The 24616-nt window shown below is 40.5% G+C and overlaps 1 protein-coding gene across 9 annotated transcripts; it reads left to right on the top strand.

Annotated features, from left to right (window-relative positions):
* Positions 1–213: 213 nt before the first annotated feature.
* ddx3xa (DEAD-box helicase 3 X-linked a) lies at positions 214–17480 on the top strand. 9 transcript variants are annotated; one of them, XM_051958837.1, is made up of 21 exons: positions 214–563; positions 2314–2365; positions 2686–2733; positions 3515–3574; positions 6908–7081; positions 7281–7307; positions 7392–7527; positions 8577–8681; positions 8766–8865; positions 8954–9089; positions 9202–9299; positions 9385–9483; positions 9584–9744; positions 9852–9996; positions 10643–10787; positions 11097–11147; positions 12439–12620; positions 12996–13113; positions 13199–13352; positions 13745–13866; positions 14306–17480. In XM_051958837.1, the coding sequence occupies exons 1-21, from the start codon at positions 519–521 to the stop codon at positions 14389–14391; spliced, it is 2244 nt and encodes a 747-aa protein (XP_051814797.1). In that variant the 5' UTR covers positions 214–518; the 3' UTR covers positions 14392–17480. The 9 variants fall into 9 exon arrangements, with proteins under 9 accessions (XP_051814797.1, XP_051814798.1, XP_022048885.1 ...); XM_051958838.1 differs by lacking the exon at positions 11097–11147; XM_022193193.2 differs by lacking the exon at positions 7281–7307.
* Positions 17481–24616: the final 7136 nt, after the last annotated feature.

Genomic DNA, 24616 nt, shown 5'->3' on the forward strand with positions numbered 1-24616 from the left:
TATTTTCAATTTTAAAAAATTTAGCTTTAAATTCTAGTTTTTTAAAAGATATATTGCAAGGAAATATGTTAATGTCAGTCTCTGCAGGAAACAACTACAGTCAATATGGCTGGCTTAATGCGTACAAATAGCTACTTTTTCTTGCTCGTTGAAATCTCGCGATACCTTGCTGAGCGGAACCGCGGTGTGAGGTTGCAGAGCGAATATCTCGCGCTACCTGAGCCGTCAGTGTCTCATTCCAGCACGGTCGAGCCTGCCGGGAGGGGGTTTCTGTTCAACAGCTCCGCAACGATCATTTCATTCGGAAACTTGGTCGGAATTTGTATTTATAACAAACAACGTCTTCTTTTTTTTAATTTATTTAAAGCCTAACATTTCGTTTCACTTTAACCGCTAGCTCGAAGTCGTATTTTGTACAAGAAAAAAAACAAGAAAAGCTAAGTTTTCAGGACAACCGGTCGTGCTAACAAAGAAAATCCTTTCTCTTGAGAAATAATCCCCCACTACTCTCTTTAGTTATGAGTCATGTGGTCGTTGATAATCCACACGGTCTAGATCAGCAGGTGAGTACTTTATATTTATTTCTCATTTTTGCCTCTTGGAAATGTGGTTGGTTGTTTTCCGTTACGCACATGTAGTTTCGACAGAGAAAGACAGAGCTTCGTTAGCTTAGCCCGGAGCTAGGCTAACGCTGCGGCTGCTAAAATGGAGGTCGCTGTGGAGAAGATTGTGATGGCGGAGCGCGTCGCCGCGTCGAGCCATCGACTTAAGCTGTTACTTCTGTGTCTGGAATTTTACTATAACGTTAAACATAACTAAATAGGATATCCAGTTTGCCCCTGTTGAGAGAATATGACGGTTAATGGAAAATTACCGGGTTAGCTAGCCTTTTCGTTCCGGCCGGTATCCTAGCCGGTTAGCCGGCTAACGTGAGGCCTTCTCAACCTGAAACGTGGCGCAGGAAAAAATGTTGGCAACGATTTTTAGCGACCATTATTGTTTCCGAAATGTAACGCTTTCAACTTGAAAACACCGGCCACGTAGAGTAAATTTGACGAAGTTAATGTGCTCCAAGTTTTACCTTATTATATTTTACTCCTTTTTTGAGTTTTTTTTTCCACTGTTTGTTCTGGTTAAATAGTCAGTCTTTTAAAAGAAGCGACGTAAACGAGTAGAGTTGACTGGTTTTGCTTTATGATTTGTTCACAGTGCAAAATCGTGTAGAAATATTCGACTATGAAGGAGTCAAACGTATGTAAATTTGCTGTCACATAATTCTATAATACTTTGTACCAGGTAGTAGGGGAAGTACAAATAAAGAAAAATACGAAATTCTGATTTTTTTTTCTGACGATATGTAAAGGGTTTAAATAATTTTAATCGATTTTTTTTTTTTTTTTTTTTACTGCTTTGTGTTCTAGGATGGAGCATGAGAACATGGCGATTTAAATTGCTTCTAACCTGTCTTTAGTACATCATTTAAATTACATTAGGAAGGGGTAATTGTCAAAGAAACTGTGACTGGTTACTTAAATAAAGTTATAATACTAGACATAAAACAGTTGAAGAAAAAAATGTTCCTTCATGTATACAGTCTCTGACGTTGAACGTTGTTTGTCATTAATGACTCATGTGCATCACCTAAGTATTGCTTAAGTAATAACAATTAAAGCTAAACCCTGAGTCAGGTGCGCTGCATAGGGTGTTTTCTAAATCGCAGTTTGCTGATTGCATTGTGTCAAATGTCGGTTTGAAATTAATTCTTCAACACTGCCCTGATCTGTGACTGAACTGTTAATGCATCAAAATGGCCTGATTTAATTCATGGGCTTTGTTTTAAAGATTAGAACCTTATATTAAATGCACAAGAGATTTTTTCTATATGCTCTCTATGGAACCCTTTCATAAAGCAGGAACTTAAAACAAGTCTAGTGTATTGCATATAGTTGCACTGTCATGCCTGATTAGCCACTAACATGTTTTTCGTCTCAATGAATGTTTCACGTTGACTGTTGAAGCCAAACAAAAGCAGCTGCAGATATAATTTGGGTAGTGCAGCATCAAGAAGAAAATGGCAGTCAGTTTAAAGGCCGGATACTCGTTTGAACATGTAAAATTATGAGACACGTTGCTTTATGTTTTGGTACAAGTGCTAAAACATCTAGGGCTAGTGAAGTAAAAGGTAATTGACAGCCTAACATGTTGTTAGATGTCATTGTGTTTATATAATGTGTTTTTGTTCATTTGCTAGAGTGTTGGTTAATGTTTGTTTGATTCTGAACCAATTTACATGACAAAACATTTCTTTTGCAGCTTGCTGCCCTAGACTTGAACTCTGCTGACGGACAAGGCGGAGGAACTGGCAGTAAGTAATGAGGCAGATTTACATGCCAGTGTTAAGTGTATGATTACTTTTCTCTGTGTAAGCCCTTTGTAATGGTAATTTTGTGCTGGTTACACTCAGGTTACTCATCAAACAAAATAAAGGGCTAAATTCTTTTTGTTTGTTCGTGAGACATACACTGGCTTAGACCAGACAGCTTTATTGGTAGTCAGGAGGACTGTGTAATAATGTACTATCATGACACAGTTTTTCCTTTGAGTAAAGATTTTTGTATCTATAGTCTCTTTTGTTTGTAAATAGAGTCCATCTTGTGTTTGACTGTGTACTTTTTCTCCACACAGGGCGTTACATTCCACCTCACTTGAGGAACAAAGATGCTTCTAAAAACGGTAAGTTCATCTCTCATTCACCGATGCACTGTCAGACCTTCAACACAGGTTTGACTTCTGTTCTAGATGTTAAAAGCCCGTCAGAGCATGGTAAAAGCAAGCACAATTGAGAAAAAAAATTAGTGAGGCTGTAACCAGATATGCTTCGTCACATATTGGTCTTTACCAGTCAATTCAAAAATGGCAGTTTTGCAGTGTTTTTGCTGCATTTCAGAACATACAGGACATTTCCCAGTGCACAGAACAAGGAGAGAAAGCCATGTCAAATGGGTTTTCTGTGTCTGTGCGTAATAGCTTATTTTGGCACGAATAAAGGGGGGCAAGTGGTATTGTATGATGGCTGTAGCCTTGAGTTTTCACCCCAGACTGCTCATAAGTAGGAGAATGGGGCAAATTTAAAATCTGTCTAAGAAACTATTTTCATCGGTAATATTTTCCCTAATTTTTGGCTGGTGCAACAACTCACATGTGAACAGGAGGAGTGCTAGCTGTTGACTGCTCTGATAAAGGGAAATATGGAGGGTGGGTGGGCTTGTGGTTGTATAAGTTTTGAAATTTATCCACTTAAATTGATGTTTTGTTTTTGTAGCCAGGATGAGATGGTTGTGAGGTGGCTATATATATATATATTTTTTGTTTTAGCCTCTTAAAGGCTTTAAGTAAAGACACATGTTGTGCCAGATATTTTTTTTACATTAAAGTAAAAAAAAACTTGGGTTTATGGTACTGTGTCATTGCACACTTGACGTTTTTCTCGTTTTACTGTTTTCTTATTCCACAGCAGGAAATGCTTATTCCGCTGGTAGACAGTGCGGTTATTCAGTGGCACCAGTAAATTTCTGTAAGTCCCTTCTGTCTGCTTTCGCTGAGGGCAACTTGCATTTTCAGATGCATGAAATAGCCATTTTACACACCAGCAAAGCCAGTGTGAAGGGGGAGAGGGTTAGGTCAGATCTGTACACTTAACCAGTAAAAGTTAATGATGACCTCATGATTAATTGATGTGCTTCTCTCTGCTGGAATGTTTGCAGTCAAAATTAGGTGCGTTATAGGGAAAGGGCAATTATGTAGGCATAAGCTTGTGGGTTTAATGCTTTACTATAGTTTTTTAATTTTTTTATAGCACATGATAGATTAATAAAATAATTTTTTTTTCACTATATGTTCATGCCCATATTTCACCTGAAATGTTCCCCTAGTTTCTCCTAAGCAGTGCCCACAACCATGGCAGGCAGAGTGTCAACAAAGGCACAGAAATAACTTTACTTCGGGATGGGATGACTGTAAGATTGGTAACTATTAGCGTAAAGTCAAGCCCAACACTCATACTGCATGAGCCAGTACTTATGGGTGAGTCTTTTTATAGCCTGCTTCCCTACCTTTGCTCAGGTTACCCAAGACTGGCCTCTCAAGAGCTTGCCTTTTACCATGCCTACAGTGGGGGTTGGCGAAACAGATGTGGTATACCTTGACCTCTACCTGCATGCCACGCCATCTACTTGTTGGCAGAGTTTCATAGTGTATATATAGCTGAACACTGGGGCATAATCGATGTGCCTCCTGCTTTGTCATGGTCACGAACAAAAAAAAGCAGCAGAAATCTGGGCCTAACACTGCGTTTGTCAAAGCTTTGCAAATGAAGTTGCTTTTGATGCATGGTGATGGTGCCTTAAAGACTGCACTGCATCACTTGTGTGGCTGTATTACTAATGATGAGACGGTATCAGCTGTGAGAGAGTTCAGACAAATTTATTTTGCACTGTTCATACACCTTAAAACCCTGTTAGCCTCAGTCAGGATGTCAAAACAGGAACTTTATTTTGAAATTCACATTGCCGCATTGACATCACTCGAATTCGTTCATTATTAATCACAAGCCTCTCGGTTCTTTTTGAGTTGTCTGTGGACCTTGTAGCTCTTTGTCTCTGCCTACAGCGTACTGGTGAAAAGTACTGAGTGGGATTATTGAATGCTGTGCAGAGAACCTGAGTGCATGCAGTCTTTTGTTCCAACACCAGGTGATTCCTTTGATCAGGTCTCTCCAGTGTGACATTAGAATAACCATTTAAATTGCACTCTGGAACTGAAACTTGCATACAGTCACCCCTTCATTGCACATGATTGAATACTCCTGCAAGGTGGCATCTGTCTGAAAGGGATGTTTGCTTTTGCAAGGTTATTTCAAAATAGTGACTGTCAGATGGCCTTTTCTTCGGTGTTTGCAATTGAATTGGTTACAAATAGCGTGGTTGATTTTTTTTTTTTTTTTTTTTTTTTTTTGGACATCCGTAGCTGGCTTGCACTCTGTGTTTCATGTGTGTAGATGATAATATACCAGAGCTATTTTCCTTAAGGATGGCGTGCTGTCATATCTAATTCATGTTCCCAAGTATAGCTCCTGGTTATAAAAAAGTCAAAGGAATCTTGCAGCATGTAGTTCTTGAAGTTGAGCAGGCTTGGGTTGCTACACAAGTAGAACACGCAGGTAGTTTGCTGTCTGGACCGTGGCGCACCAAACAGCACGATCAAAATGGGGCAAAAGGACGAATAAAGAGTCTCATGAAATGTGAGATTGTGCTGGACGAAGTGTTCTCCTTTTACAAGCAGTGTTGGAATCTCTAAACCACTTGTAGTGCATACTTATGAGTATGCACTACCAGTGCTGGCTTAACTGTGATCTCAGTTAAGCATTCAGTGAGAAATGTTGCAGAGGTTTTCATATTCCTTAGTTACACATTTGTCAAATTTTTTAAATTATTTGCTATTAAGTCGGTGTATTCACTTTAGAATTTAATAAATTTTCTGCTCAAGGTCTAGCTCGCATTGCTGTCTTGGAAGTTCAGACTACAACATCGCTGCATGGTGTGCTTTGCCATGTTAGCAGAGTCCACATGCTTCACTTTTGTCTGATACCGGTCTGGGTGACTAAATTCTACCACAAATCCTGATGTAGTATCAGTATTTCTTGTTAAAATTAACCACGTTTAATCAATATTGAGATCCGGTTTATTTATCTTGATTCATTGATTTAAAGGACATCAAAATAAGACTTAAAATAGGGTTCTTGTTCTGAATTCAGTTCATTTGAGACAAAATATAGAATTACTAAACCTAAGGCCTGTCACTTGGTGAACATCAACCCATCGAGATACATTTTCTCATCGTTCTTTTAACTTCTGTATTTGTAGTTTGCAGTATTGATTCTAATGTTAGCTATAACACTGAGACAAATCAATTTTATCTGCGCTGACTAATATCTATGAGCAGAGCACTTGAAATGTCAGTGTTAGAAAAAAAAGCTGGAAATGTTTGTTCAGCTTGATACTCTAAATTTAATGACTCAGATCAGTATCATGGACCAAAACAACTGACATCCTGTACTTGTGTAAGCCACGGAGTGATCTACAGTAGATGGTTTAGTGTGTGCTTGTGTGAATCTTTGCAAAGCTTTTCCTTGTGCTTTATTGGAGGGGGCACTGTGATGGAAACATTTACCTGTTGGCCCACAGGTGCAATTTAAGACCTCACCACAGATCTATCTATAGCCCCTTTGGCTTAACCAGTTCTCCTGGGGAGCTTGACTAATGGGAGACTAGATCTGTGTGGCTGGTCTGCCCCTTCCTTGATGCTGTTGTGGCATAAGCCTCAGCTACTTGGCAAGCGTTACGTAGCAGCGCTAACTGTCCATTGTCCCCCCCACCAGCCTCATCCTCAGCCTGCACTGATAACAGTGTGGCCTCCGATGGGAACGATGACACAGCCAGTGTCCAAAGCTGGGCAGATCGCTGTGGTAAATGTCCCACACAGGCAGAGACGGGCTTTATTAGGTCACTCGGTACAGAAAAGTCATCCTACACAAATAACAAAGACAGTGTCAGATTTTACATGAAGCCTTTCATTCTTTCATAGCAGCTTTTTGCATTTCTGGACAACCTGTAACATAAGTGTTGTTGCAGTGTTTTGTTAGCTGTCATCGCAGGTTTTAGAACACAGGAGTTGCTTGTAACCCACATATCAGGCTAAATATAGGTCAGTAGTTGACGAGAGGCTCATGGATAGTGAGGACTAAGAACAGCCAAATGTGTAATTGCTTACTGACACAAATATGTGCAACTTGGCTTTTCCTCAAAAATCTCTTATTCCTTATTTCCTTTTTTTTCTTTACCATGTGAAGATTCACCTGGATGGGATGGCGGACGCAGCAATGGGTTTGTGAATGGTTACCACGACAACCGCACAAACGGCGGCTTCGGAGGGCGCGGACCCCCTCGCAATGATAGAGGTGGGCGTGGCGCCTACCGCGGTAACAGGGGTGGAGGCTCGTTTAATCAACCATTACAAAACGCAGGTGGGGAAATCCTGTGGTTCTTTAAATTGTCAGTGTAGCTTTATCGAGTGTAGCTTTAGCTGTAAACTCCCCCACCCTTTTTTATTCTAATGCCACAGTGTCAAGGTCTTATATATCTGCATATGCGTTTGCAGTACATATAAAATTACTTAGACTTACTTGATTTTTAAGCTCTAACATCAACGATGCTCTGCTTTAGGGGAAACGCGGGTATTTTCTGCTTTTGGTAAGAGATGCGCATCATTATTGATGTGTGACGGCTGACTTGCCAAAAGTATGTCGCTGACGGGCTTTTATCTCCTCGTTACAGGGTTTGGCACTTACGAAAACAAAGATGGTGGCTGGGGAGGACCTCCCAGAGATGCTGCCTATAACAGCTTCGGAGGACGTAACGACAGGTCCAAGTCTGCCTTCTTCAATGACCGTGGGGCGGGCTCAAGGGGAAGGTGTGTAAAACTGTTTCATTTAGTAACACATACTTGGTACAAATTGTTATTGTTAAGTGGGGGTTCTTTTATGCTGGCTTAAACATTTTGCTTATCAAATGAAATCCAAAATAAGAAAATGCATACTTCTGTCAAATAAGCTAGCAGACTCGCTGTCTTTAATGTACTTAGACCCATTGTACTTATCATTGGTAGTTACCCACCGAAAGGACAATTCTGCGTCAGGAATCCCTCTAAGGGTCTTCTCTTATAATAATGAACTTTTCTGTCGCTTTTTTATTTGAAGTAACTTTATTGGTAAAAATATTAAACTTAACCAATGATCAGAGGTTTGCACAAGCCCTGAAGTGCTCATCTCGTTTAGTCTGTTGTCAGAACAGTGGGCATGTTTCTGTAACTGCAGCAAATTTGAAGCTACCATTTGAAAAGCCACCAAAAAACAGAAAAAGAAAGTGTACATTTGGCTCGTCTCTGTTAAGTGCTTCATAGTGTTTTCAGAAGCTAGTGGGATGGGCTACGTTGTGTACAGCAATAGACGGTAAAAGAAACCAGAAATGAAAACATTTGTTTGCAAACTGCCAAAGAACCATGAAAAAAGAAGCCTCTGCAAGAGAAATACTGAAAAATTTTGAGAAATTGGATAAATTCTTAAACAAAGCCAAAAACCACCTCCAGCCAGTGTAAATGCTTTATGCTAAAAAATGTACATTAAAAGGAGTTATGGGAACACTACAATTGAGAAAGTTTAGCAGTAGATTTTAAGCAGGATAAGACCACCCAACAATCACTCAAGACCAGTGTTAAATCTAAAAGTAAGAAAAGGCTGTAAAACTCAAGTACGCTATAGGTATTAAGTTGCACACTTGAAGGTTAGCTATTCTTGCCACAGCGATTAGAGAGGACATAATGAAAACTGCCAGTCTGCTCAAGTTATTTTCCTTTCAGAGGAAAACTCTGAGCTGTACAGATAACTTATAATAAATCAGATGTAAAATATAAACGGTGTTCCTGTAGCTCCATATGTGAACAGTCTGTACTTCTGTGTGCAGATATGAGCGTGGGGGCTTTGCTGGTGGAGGCAACAGCCGCTGGGTGGAGGACTCCAGAGAGGATGACTGGTCCAAGCCCACAGCTCCAAACGAGCGCCTGGAACAGTAAGTGAAATTCTGCTCCCAAATAACAAAAGTAACACCCGTTTTATCTGCATTTAACTTAAACTTTTGCCTTCGCCTTTCTAGTGAGCTTTTCTCTGGAAGCAACACTGGCATAAACTTTGAGAAATATGATGATATTCCCGTGGAGGCAACTGGGAGCAACTGCCCGCCACATATTGAAAGTGTAAGTTTATCCTGCCATCTTTTTTTCCTGTTTGGTTTAAAATAATGTTTTGTGGCTTTTACTGACAATCTTTTTGATTCTTCTGCAGTTCCATGATGTGGATATGGGGGAGATTATCATGGGAAACATCACCCTGAGTCGCTACACTCGTCCCACCCCGGTCCAGAAACACGCTATCCCCATCATCAAGTCCAAAAGAGACCTGATGGCCTGCGCCCAGACTGGTTAGTATTGCTATATATTCTTCAGATGAGGGTTTTTGTGATACTCTTATTTTTTTTATTATCATGACTTTATTTTGGTGATAACCGTTTCCTGATCCCTGCTGTGTTTCAGGCTCTGGCAAGACTGCTGCCTTCCTGCTGCCAGTGCTGAGTCAGATCTACACTGACGGACCAGGAGATGCTCTGCAGGCAGCCAAGAACAGTGGACAGGTACTGAGGAAAGAAAATGCAAATGGCCGAACATAGCCCACATTACCGTTAGACTTCTTCTAATAAGAATTTCTTTGATCCTCAGGAGAATGGAAGGTACGGCCGCCGTAAGCAGTATCCGATCTCCCTTGTCCTGGCTCCAACCAGAGAGCTGGCTTTACAGATCTACGATGAGGCGAGGAAGGTGAGCTGCAACCTCAAAACAAACTGTTCCGAACACTAATTATTTGTCCAAGTGCTGAATTTTGAAACTCAATTATCTCCTTTTGATACCAACTTCTTAGTTCGCCTATCGCTCTCGCGTGCGTCCCTGCGTGGTCTACGGCGGCGCTGATATTGGTCAGCAGATCAGGGACTTGGAGAGAGGCTGTCACCTATTGGTGGCCACACCTGGACGTCTGGTCGACATGATGGAGAGGGGCAAGATCGGTCTGGACTACTGCAAGTCAGTATAACACAGGGCGCTGTAGTGACATCGAGGCAATGAGCTGCTTTAATTGAAGCATCCAACTCGAGGGCTTATTAGTAATGTTTCATGAACTGTTTCTGCAGCTACTTGGTCCTGGATGAGGCTGACCGCATGTTGGACATGGGTTTTGAGCCACAGATCAGGCGCATTGTGGAGCAGGATACAATGCCACCTAAAGGCATTCGCCAGACCATGATGTTCAGCGCAACCTTCCCCAAAGAGATCCAGGTATGTTGAGCTGCCAACAGGTGTACAGTCTTCCGATAGCTTTTGAGCAGTAAAACAAAAATTATTTGGTCAGAAGTGGTAACTAAAGAAAGGAAAGTTGGTTTTGTTTATTTTTGCAAAAATGGAAAAATCATGAAATCAGTGAATGATAACTCTATATTCTATAAATCTTTTACTATTTACATATTTTAACATCTATAAGCTGTGTTTTTTTTCACTGCACATCAGCTTTAGAAAGATGTTTCACCAGGCTTAATGTATCTTTCCCCAACTTGCTCCTGTGTTCTGTTAGTGAGCTGTGCTGCTCAGTCAAGTTTTGTTTTGCTCTCAATCACTCTGTTTCTTTACTTACTGGCTGTGCATGCAAATTATTTTTCTGCAGAATCGTGTGCAAATTTATTTCTTTTCTTGGCATATAAAGTAAAAGAATTTGGATGACACATCACAATTGTAAGCTTGGATTTGGTACATGTTTGTCATTGAAACACACCTCCCACATGATTAGTGCAAGAATAACTTCAAAATGACATTTTTGGTGACTTATTGTTCAGATAATGCACCTTTCAAATCCATTGACAGGATTTGAGGTTCAGACAAATAGTAAGGTAACCGTCTGCATGCTTTTGTTTGATTTGCTTGTTTGTAGATCCTGGCTCGTGACTTCCTGGATGACTACATTTTCCTGGCAGTGGGACGTGTTGGTTCCACTTCAGAAAACATCACTCAGAAGGTTGTCTGGGTGGAGGAGACCGACAAGAGGTCCTTCCTTCTTGACCTGCTCAATGCCACAGGTGAGAAACAATGACAATGGTTGGTTTTTTTCCTCCCATGACTGTCACATTGGGCTCTAACCCATCATCCTGTGTTTGTCGGTCTGCCCCATACCAAGCTAATATTGACTTTGCTACATCTCTTCTAACAATTGTTCATTATAGCTGTGATGGCATAAAATATCAAAATAAAAGTCTAATGTAGGGGTGAGCAGGCACTGAAGTCACCTGCCTTGTTTAAAGGGGGTTTGCTTCTCATGATGATCTAAAGCTGTTAAAGTTGTGCACTGAGCAGCCTTGCGTTTACTGGCCGGTCTGGTTTTATCTTAGTTATTCCCAGTGAGGTTCAGGAAAATGTGACAGAGGCCCCAGAGAAGCCGGGTAAGTGTGAACATACCATAACTTCACTCTGACCCACAAGCCAGAAACATCACATTCCACAGTTCATTCTGTCCCTCTGCTCCCCAGCTGACATGCTGCCTCAGTTTTGTTTTGTTCTTTCATTTCCAATAAGAGCTTGTAGGACCAGCAGTTGCACCTTATTGACTGTACAGTAGAACGTCTCCCCAGTGAGAGGGGAGCTCAAATTGGCGAAGTGTTGCAGTGTGTTTTCAGCTCTGGCACTAAGGTCAGTTGGCTGGTTGTTGTAGAAAGATCTCAGTTTCCGTGAGTCAGATGGCTGTGACAGATTTAATGGCTCTGACCTGTTAGTTCAGTGAGCACACTGTTTCTGTAGAGCTCATTTAGTCTCTTTGAAAAGCTGTAATGGTGAATTACAGGGGATAGGGCCTTGTGAAGGTAAATTTTGGTGATTTATTGAGCCCTTTCTCACAAATTCCATTCCTTATTGGTGTAATGTAGAACTCTTTTGTTTGCTAACCTGATTATGCCCCCAAAGAAATGACACATGTTGTTTGCACTGTTTCCATGGTAACAGTACAGCTGCTACAACAAAAAGCAAACGAATGTGTAATTTATGTCATGAACAGCCTTTCTAAAGCACACACTTGATTTGGAGGGGGGTCAGCTGCATGGAAATGTGAGCTAGGTGTTCTCTTACAACCTAACAATACAGCCCGACGGGGCTTTATTTTGAAGTACTCAGGCTTAAGTAAAATGGAGAGGATGGATGTAGATAATTGTTCCTGGCTCGTGCCAGAGTGCAAAACAGTGGCAGGGTTAGCTGTGAATGACTTGGAATGGCCTGTCCTACCCCATCACCCCTCTGTCATTTTATTATCTCAAGCTTTTATTCTGATAGCCATTAATGTCAGACACCTGGATTGTACCCTAATTTAACAATTCAGTAATGGTTTTAATAAAATAATGAAGCTATTCTCTAGTCTTCAGTACTGGGTGCAGTAAAAACTGAAGTCATTGTTGTCAATTAATGGTTGTCAGTGAATCTAAAGCTTTTTATGCAACCCCTGTCTCCATTTATAAGTTGTCATTTTGGATGTTTTTTTTAACGTCATGATCTTGCTATTGCCAGCCGTTTAAAGTCTTAAGTTCCTGCTTCCATCCTTTTTTTTTTCTTTTTTTCTTTTTTTTTTTTAAAATCATGTGTGGTCTTGTTCCAGTTAATCAATGATTTATTTCCTTTCTTGTCCTGTCATGCTCTTTATCCTGCTGTCCCCCCTTTGTCTTGTCCCCTTCACTTCTGGCTGTACAGGTAAAGACTCCTTGACTCTGGTGTTTGTGGAAACAAAGAAAGGAGCAGATGCTCTGGAAGACTTCCTTTACCACGAGGGCTATGCCTGCACCAGCATCCATGGAGACCGATCCCAGAGAGACAGAGAGGAAGCTCTGCATCAGTTCAGATCTGGACGCTGCCCCATCTTGGTGGCTACAGCTGTAAGTAATCTTTGAAAAGTTTTCTCCTGAGGTGATGGTCACTGAATTGTAACACTGACAGAACTTTTAAGGATTACAATATTTTACCCACTAAAGTTTTTTCCCCCCAAATTGACAATTGAAGTACAAATAAACAGTAACTAGGAATTTTTTTTTATTTCTTGTGCTTTGAAAGGCAAAGATCAGTTATTAAAAATTGAGTTGAAGTAGGATGGTTTTTATTTTGCGTTTTTGAAAAAACCCTTGGAGGAAACCGAGCCAACTGGATCACGAATGAATCTGGTTTTGGCTGAACGCACAAACGCTGCTTTATTAACATTCTGGCACTCTTGCCAGAGCTTAGAATTTTAAAATTTCCTTCTCTCTCTCTTCTAGGTGGCTGCTAGAGGGCTGGACATCAGTAATGTGAAGCACGTCATTAACTTTGATTTGCCCAGTGACATTGAGGAGTACGTTCACCGTATTGGCCGTACGGGACGTGTGGGCAACCTTGGTATGAACGGTTTCTTTTGTAGGGAAAAAAATCCTGATGCCTGTTGCAGGAGTTTTACTGACTGTGTGTGATCTGTTTTGTGCAGGTCTGGCCACGTCGTTCTTTAACGACAAAAACAGCAACATAACCAAAGATTTGCTGGACATTCTGGTTGAGGCCAAGCAGGAGGTCCCCTCCTGGCTTGAGAGCCTGGCCTACGAGCACCAGCACAAGAGCAGCAGCCGTGGACGCTCTAAGAGGTAACGGTCCCACAAGTGTTCTAGTCACATCAAAGAAAACATGCACAAGCTGGATTTATTCTACTGTTAGACATTCATTTCTGAAAAATCTCATTAAAGAGATTAATTGTTGAATTCTGGGAGAGTGTTTAAAGCATGAAAAGACATTTTTTTTGAGCATTAATGTTGCATTTGAGTGTCATTGCTGTGGGGAAAAGTTGTACTAATAAGTAGCTCTGCAAGGCAAACTGACTCAAGTGGAAGAGACTTAAAGTAATTAATGAGCTTCCATTTTAAATCGGTTTCATTGGTACGGTGTGCTTTTATAAAGATCTTGAACATTTCTAATGCCCTACTTTGAGGAAAAATCATGATCTCTGCATTCAACAAGCAAACATTCTCGTCTCGTTCAGGTTCTCTGGTGGGTTCGGAGCTAGAGACTACCGTCAGACGTCTGGAGGCTCTGGAAGCTTTAGTAGCAACCGTTCAGGACGTAACACTGGAGGCCATGGGGGAAACCGCGGCTTTGGTGGAGGTAAGGAAATGTCTTGAGATTTTTCTTAAAAATTTTAATGGAGGAGGAACTTTTTACTCTGATTTTGTCAAATTGTTCATTTTCTACACAGCTGAAACAAACTGTATGCACCAGACATGTTCCCTTTTGTCTGGAGAATGATTTGTAGGAATCTCTAGTATTAGAATATCTCATTCATGTTTATTTTACACTTTATTTTTATTTAAAAAAAACAAGGGCTATTGCCATTATATGTAGGTATTGTGATTGTTGATGGTATTGTTCAGCCCTAAACACGTTAATTTGCCAAATACGAGACTTTTTTCCATCAAGTTCGCTACCAGTTGTTTTACCAGTTTCTTTCTGCTGCCCACAATTTGCCAAAAAAGCCAGTCAGTGCAGCTTTAACTACTTTTTTTTGTTGCTTTATTAATCAACATCTAACCTTGTTCCTTCACAGGTGGCTTTGGAGGAAACTTCTACAGCAACGACGGCTACGGAGGAAACTACAGCCACTCTGGTAGTGTGGATTGGTGGGGCAACTAGTCGCCATAGGAATAGGTTGCCATGCCAACCCGACCCAATGGAAACCACATGTTAACTTAAGCCAGACCATAACAACCCTCCCTGTGTAGCTTCACTGACACACAGTACATTACCAACCCTGGTTCTCTGCCATTCGCTTCTCTCAAAACGGAAGTGCAGCACGACGCAAAGGAGAGTCACCAGCACCGTGCGACGCACCGGAGACCGCAGAGATTCGCACACCTCAGAGTGAGCATGGATGCTGACATGCATTGTCCGACAGCAACCTCGGACTTTCATTGTTAAAAGTATTTTTGTTCTTTTTTTGTGGAAAAAAAACCCAATTGAGTAACCTGAGGATCATTTGTATGTTAATGTACTGTGCCTTTTGAATTTAAACAGGAAATCTGTGTTTTCATTTCACCAGATGAATATGGCCAAGAGCTCTAAATTTGTTTTTACTATTATTTTGTTTGGTGGAAATATATAAAGATGTACAAAAAAAAATAGGCTTGGACTTAATCAAACCTTGGCAAACACTGGGGTGTTGTGGCTCTCAGTCACGATTCCATTTGAACTTCAAATTTATTGCAGGAACATCATGTAGCTTTTTCTATAGTCAAACAGCTAATGGAGCCATTACTATATTTAACACAAACTGGGCCACTCTGTGAAGCAACCATATTTTAATCCTGAAAGGACAAAGTTACATTTGTTTTTCTTGTTCTTTTTTGCTCACTCTATCCTGGACAGGCTCCTTTTTACGGATATGGTAGTCTTTGAAATAGCCATTCCTATTGTAATCTTAAGAAACACAGAAGTCATTAAGCTCAGTGCCAACAATCGCTGAGGTTGAAACAAGAATAATCAATGCTGGAATTTGTTACTCCACACTTAACAATTGACTTGACAGTGTTACGGCAGCTAGTATGTTACCAAGTGCTAGCTACATTAAGTGGGCGGTGTTTTTTGTTTATTTTTACTTGAGACATTTTTGGTGCAGGTGTATGCAGAATTGAAAAACTGAGTCAGTTTTTTGATTTGTTTTGTTTTTGAGTTGTTTCTCTACAAATATGTATCAAAACAAAAAATGCCTGCCATCTTGAAAGTGAAGTTCAAAATGGCTGCATGCATAAAGGACCACAGCATCGGGAGGGCACAGCGTGGTGTTAGTGTTTTTACCGAGTCGACCTGCAACCACGAGGCCCAGATGGTATTCTACGCTTGCAAGTGTTTTGTTTTTTGGTCAAGGAGGAAGGACACGTGAACTGAGTCGCAGGCTTAACTTAATTACAAACGTTTTCTCTTTTCAAGCTGCGTTGGAGGCATGGTTCATCTTTAAGAGACGGGCATTTGAATGATCACTGAGGTTTCCAATTAAAACAGCGAGCAACGGAGCGGGGTAGAAGCAGCTCTCCGACCACTGGGGTTTAGAGGGGAAGCGGGGGTAGGCGTTGGGGCGCAGTTTTCAGTGCACCGCCGTTGTCAGTGGCTTTGGTTTCCATTGCTACGTAGTGTAACTGTGGAGGTGGCCAAAGATGGTGGGGGACAGGAGAGTGTCCACTTCCTCTATGGAACATTAAAAGTACTGTCAGGTCCTCTGGGAGTTTCATCTGCTCAGACTTGTATTAAAAAAAAAAAGAAAAAAAAAAAATCAGCGGCTTCACGGAGCCAGAGCAGGCTTTTCCTCTCAAAGAGGAGCAGCCATTGAGACGAGGAGAGGTGGGGGCGTTTCAACCTCAAAAACTTAAAATGCTCCCAGTTTTCTCATCGGGTGTGTTGTGCCTTGAAACCTTTTTTTTTTTTTTTAAAGAAATTGAACTAAAAGCGGATGCACTGACAGTGTTGAGAACTTGAGATTGAATGGTGCTACTTGATTTAGGTGTGTAGGCCCTTGTATGTCGTGCCCATCAAGTTTTACAAAAAGTTGTTTTATTGCACATCTAGAGTTTTATATAGATGTCTTGGATATGTGTCCTTAAGCTTCCAAATATTGTGTGAGAGGAGATTGTGGGGAAAAAAACGCAGCTTGTTTACAAAGGGGAAGGGTTCTCAACGTTCAAACCAGGATTTATTTGGGACCAGGGGATTTAGCAGTCAGGGGAATTTAGCCATTTGCACAGATTTCTAGATTCTACTTTTGCTGCTAGTTTTGTGTAATTTATTAAGCATTTTTGACAAATATTTATTTTTGTAAGCCTCAAAGTGATTCTTTGAAAGTTTCAGAAACTTGACCAAAAGACAGTACAAAAAACACTGGCACTTGAATGTTGAATGTCACCTGTATGCGTGAAATTTATATATTTCGGGGTAGTGTGAGCTTTTTAATGTTTAAGATACATTGGACTCAGTAAATAATATCCACAGCTGTTTCAGGGCCTCCTCAGGGCCGGTCATCTCTATTAGAATATACTAATTGGTCAACAAAATTTGAAATGGAATTGAACAAACATGCCAAGGTTTGGAATAAAGCTGTCAAAAGAGCAAATAAATTTCCTAAGCATATCAGTGCAGAAGTGTTCAGATTCTCCAATTGTGTGCATTATTGATTCTTTATTCTAATTTGACCTGATAATTATTTTTCTCCAGTGAATGTCTGGCACATGGCAATCCTTAAAGAAACAAACATGTGGTTTATTCTCATTGTTGTATTTGCATATATGACGCCTCTTGAGTTCTCCTTGAATGTGGAGCAGGTCTGCAGCGCTGATTTCTAAAGCGGCTTCCTTGTCGCCACCGTTTGGGATGAACAGAAGGCTGCCGAACCCGAGACTTGTTCCACGATCTCTGGAGAACCCTAGAAGTCTTTAGATGTAGACTTTGCTTTCTGTATTAGCTTATAGGCTACTGCACTGCATGGGAAATACTCAGCTGTGCAAATTGTATGATTTTACCAAAATAAAAAATGTTTCGAATGCAAAAAGTATCTGGCAAAATCAAGCATGTTTCATGAAGACTTGTTTACCATAGATGTGCAGAGAAGATCTGTAGCAAGCGGCCTGTTGCCTTGTGTGGATACAAGGCGGACGGGCGGCAAATCTCAATTCGGTAGATTGGATGGGCTTTGTTTCTTTTGGAAATAAAAAATACAGAAAGATTTCATTTGTAAATTCATCTGTGTCAGTGCTTTATTTTCACCAGCTCCTGTCAATTTACTGGTACTAAGAAATGGTATTGTAAACCTTCAGTGAAAACAAGATAAAACCACAAACTAAACCAACACAACCAAACCTAAATTACTGCAGTTTCTACACAACTGAAACCAACATAAAAATGTGTTTTTTTGTTGTATGTACCAAATGTTCCCTTTTGTTTGAAGAATATGACAGAGTGTCTCATTTATGATGGTTGTGATGTTAGTTTTTTGTAAACCAAATATGTCTATTGTGCTTTTGATATATCATTGGGATATTGTGTCATTTTTGGTGATATTCTGAGTAACTGTTCAATGTCCAAACACAAGACTTCACCTATTATTTTTACCAGTGTCTTTCTGCTGCCCACAATTTTGCCAAATATTCAGCTTCAAATCATTTTTTGTTGCTTTAATAATTGATGTCCAACCTTGTTCCTTCACGGGTGGCTTTGGAGGCCACAACCAAAGCTAAGTCAATACATTATCTGCTGTAATTCCTTTAATTAAAATCAAATTCTTAATTTTACAACACGCTATTTGTAAGTATTGAGCTTTAAACTAAGTGGCAGTAGCTCCCAAAGCACAGAAATCAAGATTTTTTCGCTTAATTTGCACTAAAAGACTAAATTAAAATCATGTAAACACAAGCTTACATACAGTTTTATCTCTAAATTATTAAATTCTAGGTGTTTATCACAACCTTTTGACAACAGATGATATAAAAATGAGTAAACCGTTCAGTTTTTGTCACACAGTTTACACACGTGGACAAAATTGTCGGTACCCCTCAGTTAAAGAAGGAAAAACCCACAATTCTCACTGAAATCACTTGAAACTCACAAAAGTAACAATAAATAAAAATTTATTGAAAATTAAATAATCAAAAACAGCCATCACTTTTGAATTGTTGATTAACATAATTATTTAAAAAAACAAACTAATGAAACAGGCCTGGACAAAAATGATGGTACCTCTATAAAAGATTGAAAACTATTTGACCAGAGTGACATGATTAACTCAGGTGTGTCATTTAATTGACATCACAGGTGTTTCCAAACTCATAATCAGTCAGTCTGCCTATTTAAAGGGAGACAAGTAGTCACCCTGCTGTTTGGTGAAAAGGTGTGTACCACACTGAACATGGACAACAGAAAGCGAAGGAGAGAATTGTCCCAGGACATCCGAAAAAAAATTATAGACAAACATCTTAAAGGTAAAGGCTATAAGACCATCTCTAAACAGCTTGAAGTTCCTGTGACAACAGTGGCTCATATTATTCAGAAGTTCAAGACCCACGGGACAGTAGCCAACCTCCCTGGACGTGGCCGCAAGAGGAAAATTGATGACAAATTGAAGAGACGGATCGTTGGAATTGTATCCAAAGAGCCCAGAGCAACCTCCAAAGAAATTAAAGGTGAACTCCAAGGCCAAGGTACATCAGTGTCAGATCGCACCATTCGTCGTTGTTTGAGCCAAAGTGGACTTCATTGGAGACGACCAAGGAGGACACCACTGCTGAAAAAAACTCATAAAAAAGCCAGACTGGAATTTGCAAAAATGCATGTTGACAAGCCACAAAGCTTCTGGGAGAATGTCCTTTGGACAGATGAGACCAAACTGGAGCTTTTTGGTAAGGCACATCAACTCTATGTTCATAGACTCAAAAACCAAGCATACGAAGAAAAGAACACTGTCCCTACGGTGAAACATGGAGGAGGCTCAGTAATGTTTTGGGGCTGCTTTGCTGCATCTGGCACAGGGTGTCTTGAAAGTGTGCAAGGTACGATGAAATCTGAAGACTATCAAGGCATTCTGGAGAGAAATGTGCTGCCTTGTGTCAGAAAGCTTGGTCTCAGTCGCAGGTCATGGGTCTTCCAACAGGACAACGATCCAAAACACACAGCCAAAAACAGCCAAGAATGGCTGAGAGAAAAGCGTTGGACTATTCTAAAGTGGCCTTCTATGAGCCCAGATCTGAATCCCATTGAACATATGTGGAAGGAGCTGAAACATGCCATTTGGAGAAGACACCCATCAAACCTGAGACAACTGGAGCTGTTTGCTCATGAGGAGTGGGCCAAAATACCTGTTGACAGCTGCAGAACGCTCATTGACAAATACAGAAATCGTTTAATTGCAGTGATTGCCTCAAAAGGTTGTGCAACAAAATATTAAGTTATGGGTACCATCATTTTTGTCCAGCCCTATTTCATTAGTTTGTTTTTTTAAAATAATTATGTTAATCAACAATTCAAAAGTGATGGCTGATTTTGATTATTTAATTTTCAATAAATTTTTATTTATTGTTACTTTTGTGAGTTTCAAGTGATTTCAGTGAGAATTGTGGGTTTTTCCTTCTTTAACTGAGGGGTACCAACAATTTTGTCCACGTGTGTATATCTCAGTGAGGGAAGCCTGAAGAACAGAAAATGGCAAGTAGTTTAGCATTTATTTTTTGTTCATGGGCATAAAAAGTGAAAAATGTCTAGTACCAGCCTTTCAAATGTGACTATTTCTTCGTTTATGGAGTTTGTTGCTTCAAGTTGTTTAGAAGTCTTTCCTCTGAGTTTATTGCTTCCAGTTGTTTAGAAAGCTTTCCTCTCAGTTTGTTGTTCCCAGCTGTTTCAGAGTCGTTCCTCTGAGTTTGTTGCTTCCAGTTGTTCAGAAGTCTTTCCTTTGAGTTTGTTGCTTTGAGTTATTTAGAAGTCTTTCCTCTGAGTTTATTACTTCCAGCTGTTTAGAAATCTTTCCTCTGTTGTTTCCAGCTGTTTAGGAGTCGTTTCTCTGAGTTGCTTCCAGTTGTTCAGAATTCTTTCCTCTCAGTTTATTCAACACCTGCAGCATCAGACAGAAGCAGGATCCATATGAGGTTCTTCATAGAAAGATATTTGTGTGCATCGAGCGACTGCAGTAACTTCATTAATGTACGAACAATTTTAAGTTATCCCCGACATGGAGACAGGATGGATCAGAGTCTAAAAGCAAATCACAATGTTCTTTTACTGTGGGTAAAGTTTTAGTTAGATTATCATCATGCTTAAACATAAACTAGTCTGTTAGTTACCTGGATGCTTTGATAAACTGCTGTTAGCTTATAGTTACTCTTTTATTGTATTATTGTCTTATCTTGCTTGAATCATGAATAAGTCATTAGGAACATTAAAGTCAAAGTGACCTGTATCTGAATGACAGAATGAAGACATTTTAGTTAGTTAAGCCCGTCGGTCCTCCTGGAGCATAGCCACCAACAACTGTCTGTCAGAGTGCTCTGTCCTGGGCTGCTCTCTCCAGCTGTCTTTCCCATCTTCTTGATGTCAGCATCGAGGTCTCGTCATCAGGTGTTTCTTGGCCTCCCTTACTTCCGCTTCTCTTGAGGTTTCCACTTGAGTGCTTACCTTGTGGTGTTACTGGCTGGCTTCCTCAGGGTGTGCCCAATCCATTCCCATCTTTTGTCCTGGATCTCGTCCTCGGCTGGCAGCTGGTTGGTGTGCTGCCACAGGCCTGCGTGCTGATGGTGTCCTTCAGCGTACCTGGAGGATCCTTCTCAGGGAGCTGTTGATGAATGTCTGTACTTTGCTGATGGTAGTCTTCATTGTCCTCCATGTCTCTGCTCCACACAGTAGGACTTACTTGACGTTAGAGTTGAACAGCCAGATCTTTGCGCGTGTTGACACCACCTTGGAGCTCTAGATGTTCTTCAGCTGCAAATATGCTGTCCTCGCCTTGCCGATTCTTGCTCTGACGTCCGCGTCTGTGCCACCCTGCTTGTCAATGACGCTGCCCAGTTATGTGAAGGCCTTTGCCTCTTCCAGCTCACTCCCATGCAGTGTGACTGGGTCTCGATTTGCTGTGTTGATCCTGAAGATCTTGGTCTTCCCCTTGTGGATCTTGAGGTCAACTTGTGCTGAGGTCGCTGCCAACTTTGCCACTTAAGCAGTGTGATTAAAAAAAGCAATTTTTTGCATCCCATGCTGGAAAAAGTCTAGCCTTTATATAGTCTTTTTGCAACTAGAGGAGTCGCCTCTTGCTGACTGTTAGACTGACTGCAGGTTCAAGGTGCTTCAGCATCGGTTTACTTTGCTTATGAGGTGTATTATTATCCCACAAATGTGCTCATTGGAAGGAAACTAAAAACCTAAATATTGTAAATACAAGATATTAGTTGGTCAAACTTTGACATCCTGCCAACAAATTTACTGGAAATATTTATGTGATTAGTTCCTCCTCAGCGCTCTGATAAATGCAGTGTTTGGGTGTCGGTAAATCTCCCAGATGACCCAAATCCAGAGGGCTGCCCCGACGCTAATGTCACCTCTACCCATTGTAACCAGATGTGAAGAGAACATGGACAGGATTTGTGCTAAACTTTTTCTGAAAAAACAAGAAATTTGACCTGTATTTTATGCCTCTGCGGATGTTCTCCATCTGAGCCATCTGTGGGAGCTTTTTAGGCAGCGAAAACACAAAACCATGGTTACGTATGTTTTCATGAAAACCACGTTTACCCCAGTTTCTGTTCAGGACTTTTCATGTCACTCTGAAAGGTCGCATGGCGTCTAATATGCTGAGTAGGTTTCATAACCAACCGAGTCAGTGACACCCATTAAAAGCCTGTTTTATAATTTCTGTGTCATGTTCAGAATAAGGCCATTCAAGTCGCCTGTGGTCAATGATGGACATCGAGGCGGTGTGAAGTGTGAGGTAATCTTATTTAACAAACCGTATCGATCGCCTCTCCCATCAGATCCCTCCACTCATCCCCCTAATCCACGTCCACATCTGCTTTTTCCAAGTTGAACATCCAACTTCCAGCTCTCTGGGTGTGTTGGTGTAATCTAAGTTACCAGCTCTGACTCTGCGGGTTTTGATCCGAGAGCTTCGCTTTACTTCTGTAATCCCGCCAACCGCCCATCTCCGTCTCCATCCCTCCCTGCATCCCTCCATCCAGGGGATTTGACTGCCATTAAGAGATGGCTTTTTGGTGTGTGCGCTGCATCACAAACACACACGTACGAGGCGAAGCTGGGCGGATGAAGCGTAAAAACACAACCGCAGCCTGAGAACCAGAAGCGTCCGGGAAGCTCGCTTGGTTATGCCGTTGGAGGTCTCCTGTGTGGACTGATATGGGAGGACAGGATGGACGCATGCATGGATATTTGGATTCTGACTTTTAACACACATGGATGCAACTGTCTGCAAAGATCTACAGGTATGGCGCCTCCACCTGAGCTGTTCTTGAGTTTACCCAGGTTGTTGCGTGTATACATACTGTGTACTTCCTTATTTCTACCTGTTGAAGCAGCTAAAACTTTCTCCAGAAAACTAGATCACCCCCAGATTTCAAGCCTCTGTCACACATTTGGAATTCAGCTCATTGTAAGTGCTGCTGTGCTCTTTTTCTGCCGTTCCAGACCTCCGTTAATCCTGGCATGTCCCAGATGAGAGACTACAGTAATGACTGTCATCACTTTCACTGGTCAGTTTCAATCCTTTCAATCTCTGCTCTGTTTATTTCGGCCAACTTTACTCACACTGTTGCTCCCCGATGTAAAGACTTTAAGGTGTTTTAAGGCTCCGTCAAAGGTCTTTCTGATCGATCAGGTTCACCCTGAAAGGCTGAAGTCGAGCTAACGTGAACTGGACCGAAGGTGAAATCCCGGCCTCAGACAATACCTATTGTTATGGGCTAATCTCTGATGTAAGCTGTTCTGTCTTAATCACATCATCGTTTCAACAGCAGCTGGACACTTTCAGTTCTTCACCAGTGTTCTTGTGCTGCTGCGAAAGTCTAAACATTGAGAAACTGATCTGCATGTTTGTTTTAAATTGAGTGATATATTTTATAGGTTTTTGTAACCTGAAGAGGTCAAATTTCACAGTAAAATACCTGCTAAATCCCATTGACCCACATAAACAGGTGGGAACAGATTCCAATCCAATCACAACTCCATCAGTAGTGTCATGCTGCTGCAAAAATGTAAAAGGTTGTTGCCATTAAATTTATTGATATGTTTTGTAGGTTTTTGCAGATTGAGGAGATTATCTGCTAAATCATTTTGACCCAGATGACCGGGAGGGAAACGTTAGACCCCAAATAGTTTTACTAATATTATAAAAACATACATAATATGAAAAAGCTAAATTTTCTTTTGGATTAATCGATTACTCATAAACTTTTTTGATTGTCAGCTTATCAGTTTGAGTATTCTTCTTAGGAAAAAAGTCAAGAGTCTCTAATTCCAGCTTCTAAAATGACATTATTTTCTCATTTCTTTCCACCTCTGTGACAGTAAACTCAATTGAGGACATCATCTTAGGCTTTGAAAGACATTTTCCATCATTTTCTGACGTTTTATTCACCAAATACCTAACTGATTAATCAATTTAAATAATTTTTCAAGAGAAAAAGTCAGAATTCTGTGACCCCAGCATCTTAAATGTGAATATTTTCTGCCTTCTTTCCTCCTCTGTGACAATAAAATGAACATCTTGGGGTTGTGGACAAAACAGGACATTTGCCATCATGGCCTTTGGAAAACACTTTTGGACATTTTTCAGCTTTTTCTGCCACTTTATAGATGAAACAACTGATCAGTTAATCAAGAAATTAACCAAATAAGTTTTTAAAAATGTTTTTGATCCTGGAAACAACATCTAAGAGAAACTTTTGACTATCACGAGATCTTCTTCAGCAGAATAACAAACCTAAAGTCAAACTTAGGCAGAGAGCTAAACGCTAATATTAGCACTCAATGCTAGCATGCTACTATTCAACAGGTCTGATGTTTAGTGTCTTTATTGAGCATATATGCGACTTAAATCTAGCCTTTTACTGTGTAAATATGTACATGGTGGTTTTAAGGCACTGGAAGACACATCAGGAGTGAAATAATCAGTGAACACAACAGCAGGACATTTCTACCTTGAAACTACAATGTACTGATGACACAAAAACACAGATTTCATAAATAACAAACCTAAAGAACCAAACCTGATAACTTGTAGTGTGGATAATTTTTCAACATTATTCGTCTTTTGAGTCTGTTCTAGCTTAAACATGTACGGCTGAAATACTCCAACAATATGTCCTGCTATTGTGTAACATAAAGT

This window comes from Acanthochromis polyacanthus, chromosome 14, assembly GCF_021347895.1.
Source record: "Acanthochromis polyacanthus isolate Apoly-LR-REF ecotype Palm Island chromosome 14, KAUST_Apoly_ChrSc, whole genome shotgun sequence".
Classification (NCBI taxonomy): Eukaryota; Metazoa; Chordata; class Actinopteri; family Pomacentridae; genus Acanthochromis; species Acanthochromis polyacanthus.

Bases quoted from the DNA above. Each gene is read 5' to 3' on its own strand.
- ddx3xa (XM_051958837.1), top strand. From the start codon at position 519: ATGAGTCATGTGGTCGTTGATAATCCACACGGTCTAGATCAGCAG. The intron at 7,082-7,280 runs GTGGGGAAATCC...GCTCTGCTTTAG, and splicing joins TCAACCATTACAAAACGCAG to GGGAAACGCGGGTATTTTCT. The intron at 10,788-11,096 runs GTGAGAAACAAT...GTTTTATCTTAG, and splicing joins TGACCTGCTCAATGCCACAG to TTATTCCCAGTGAGGTTCAG.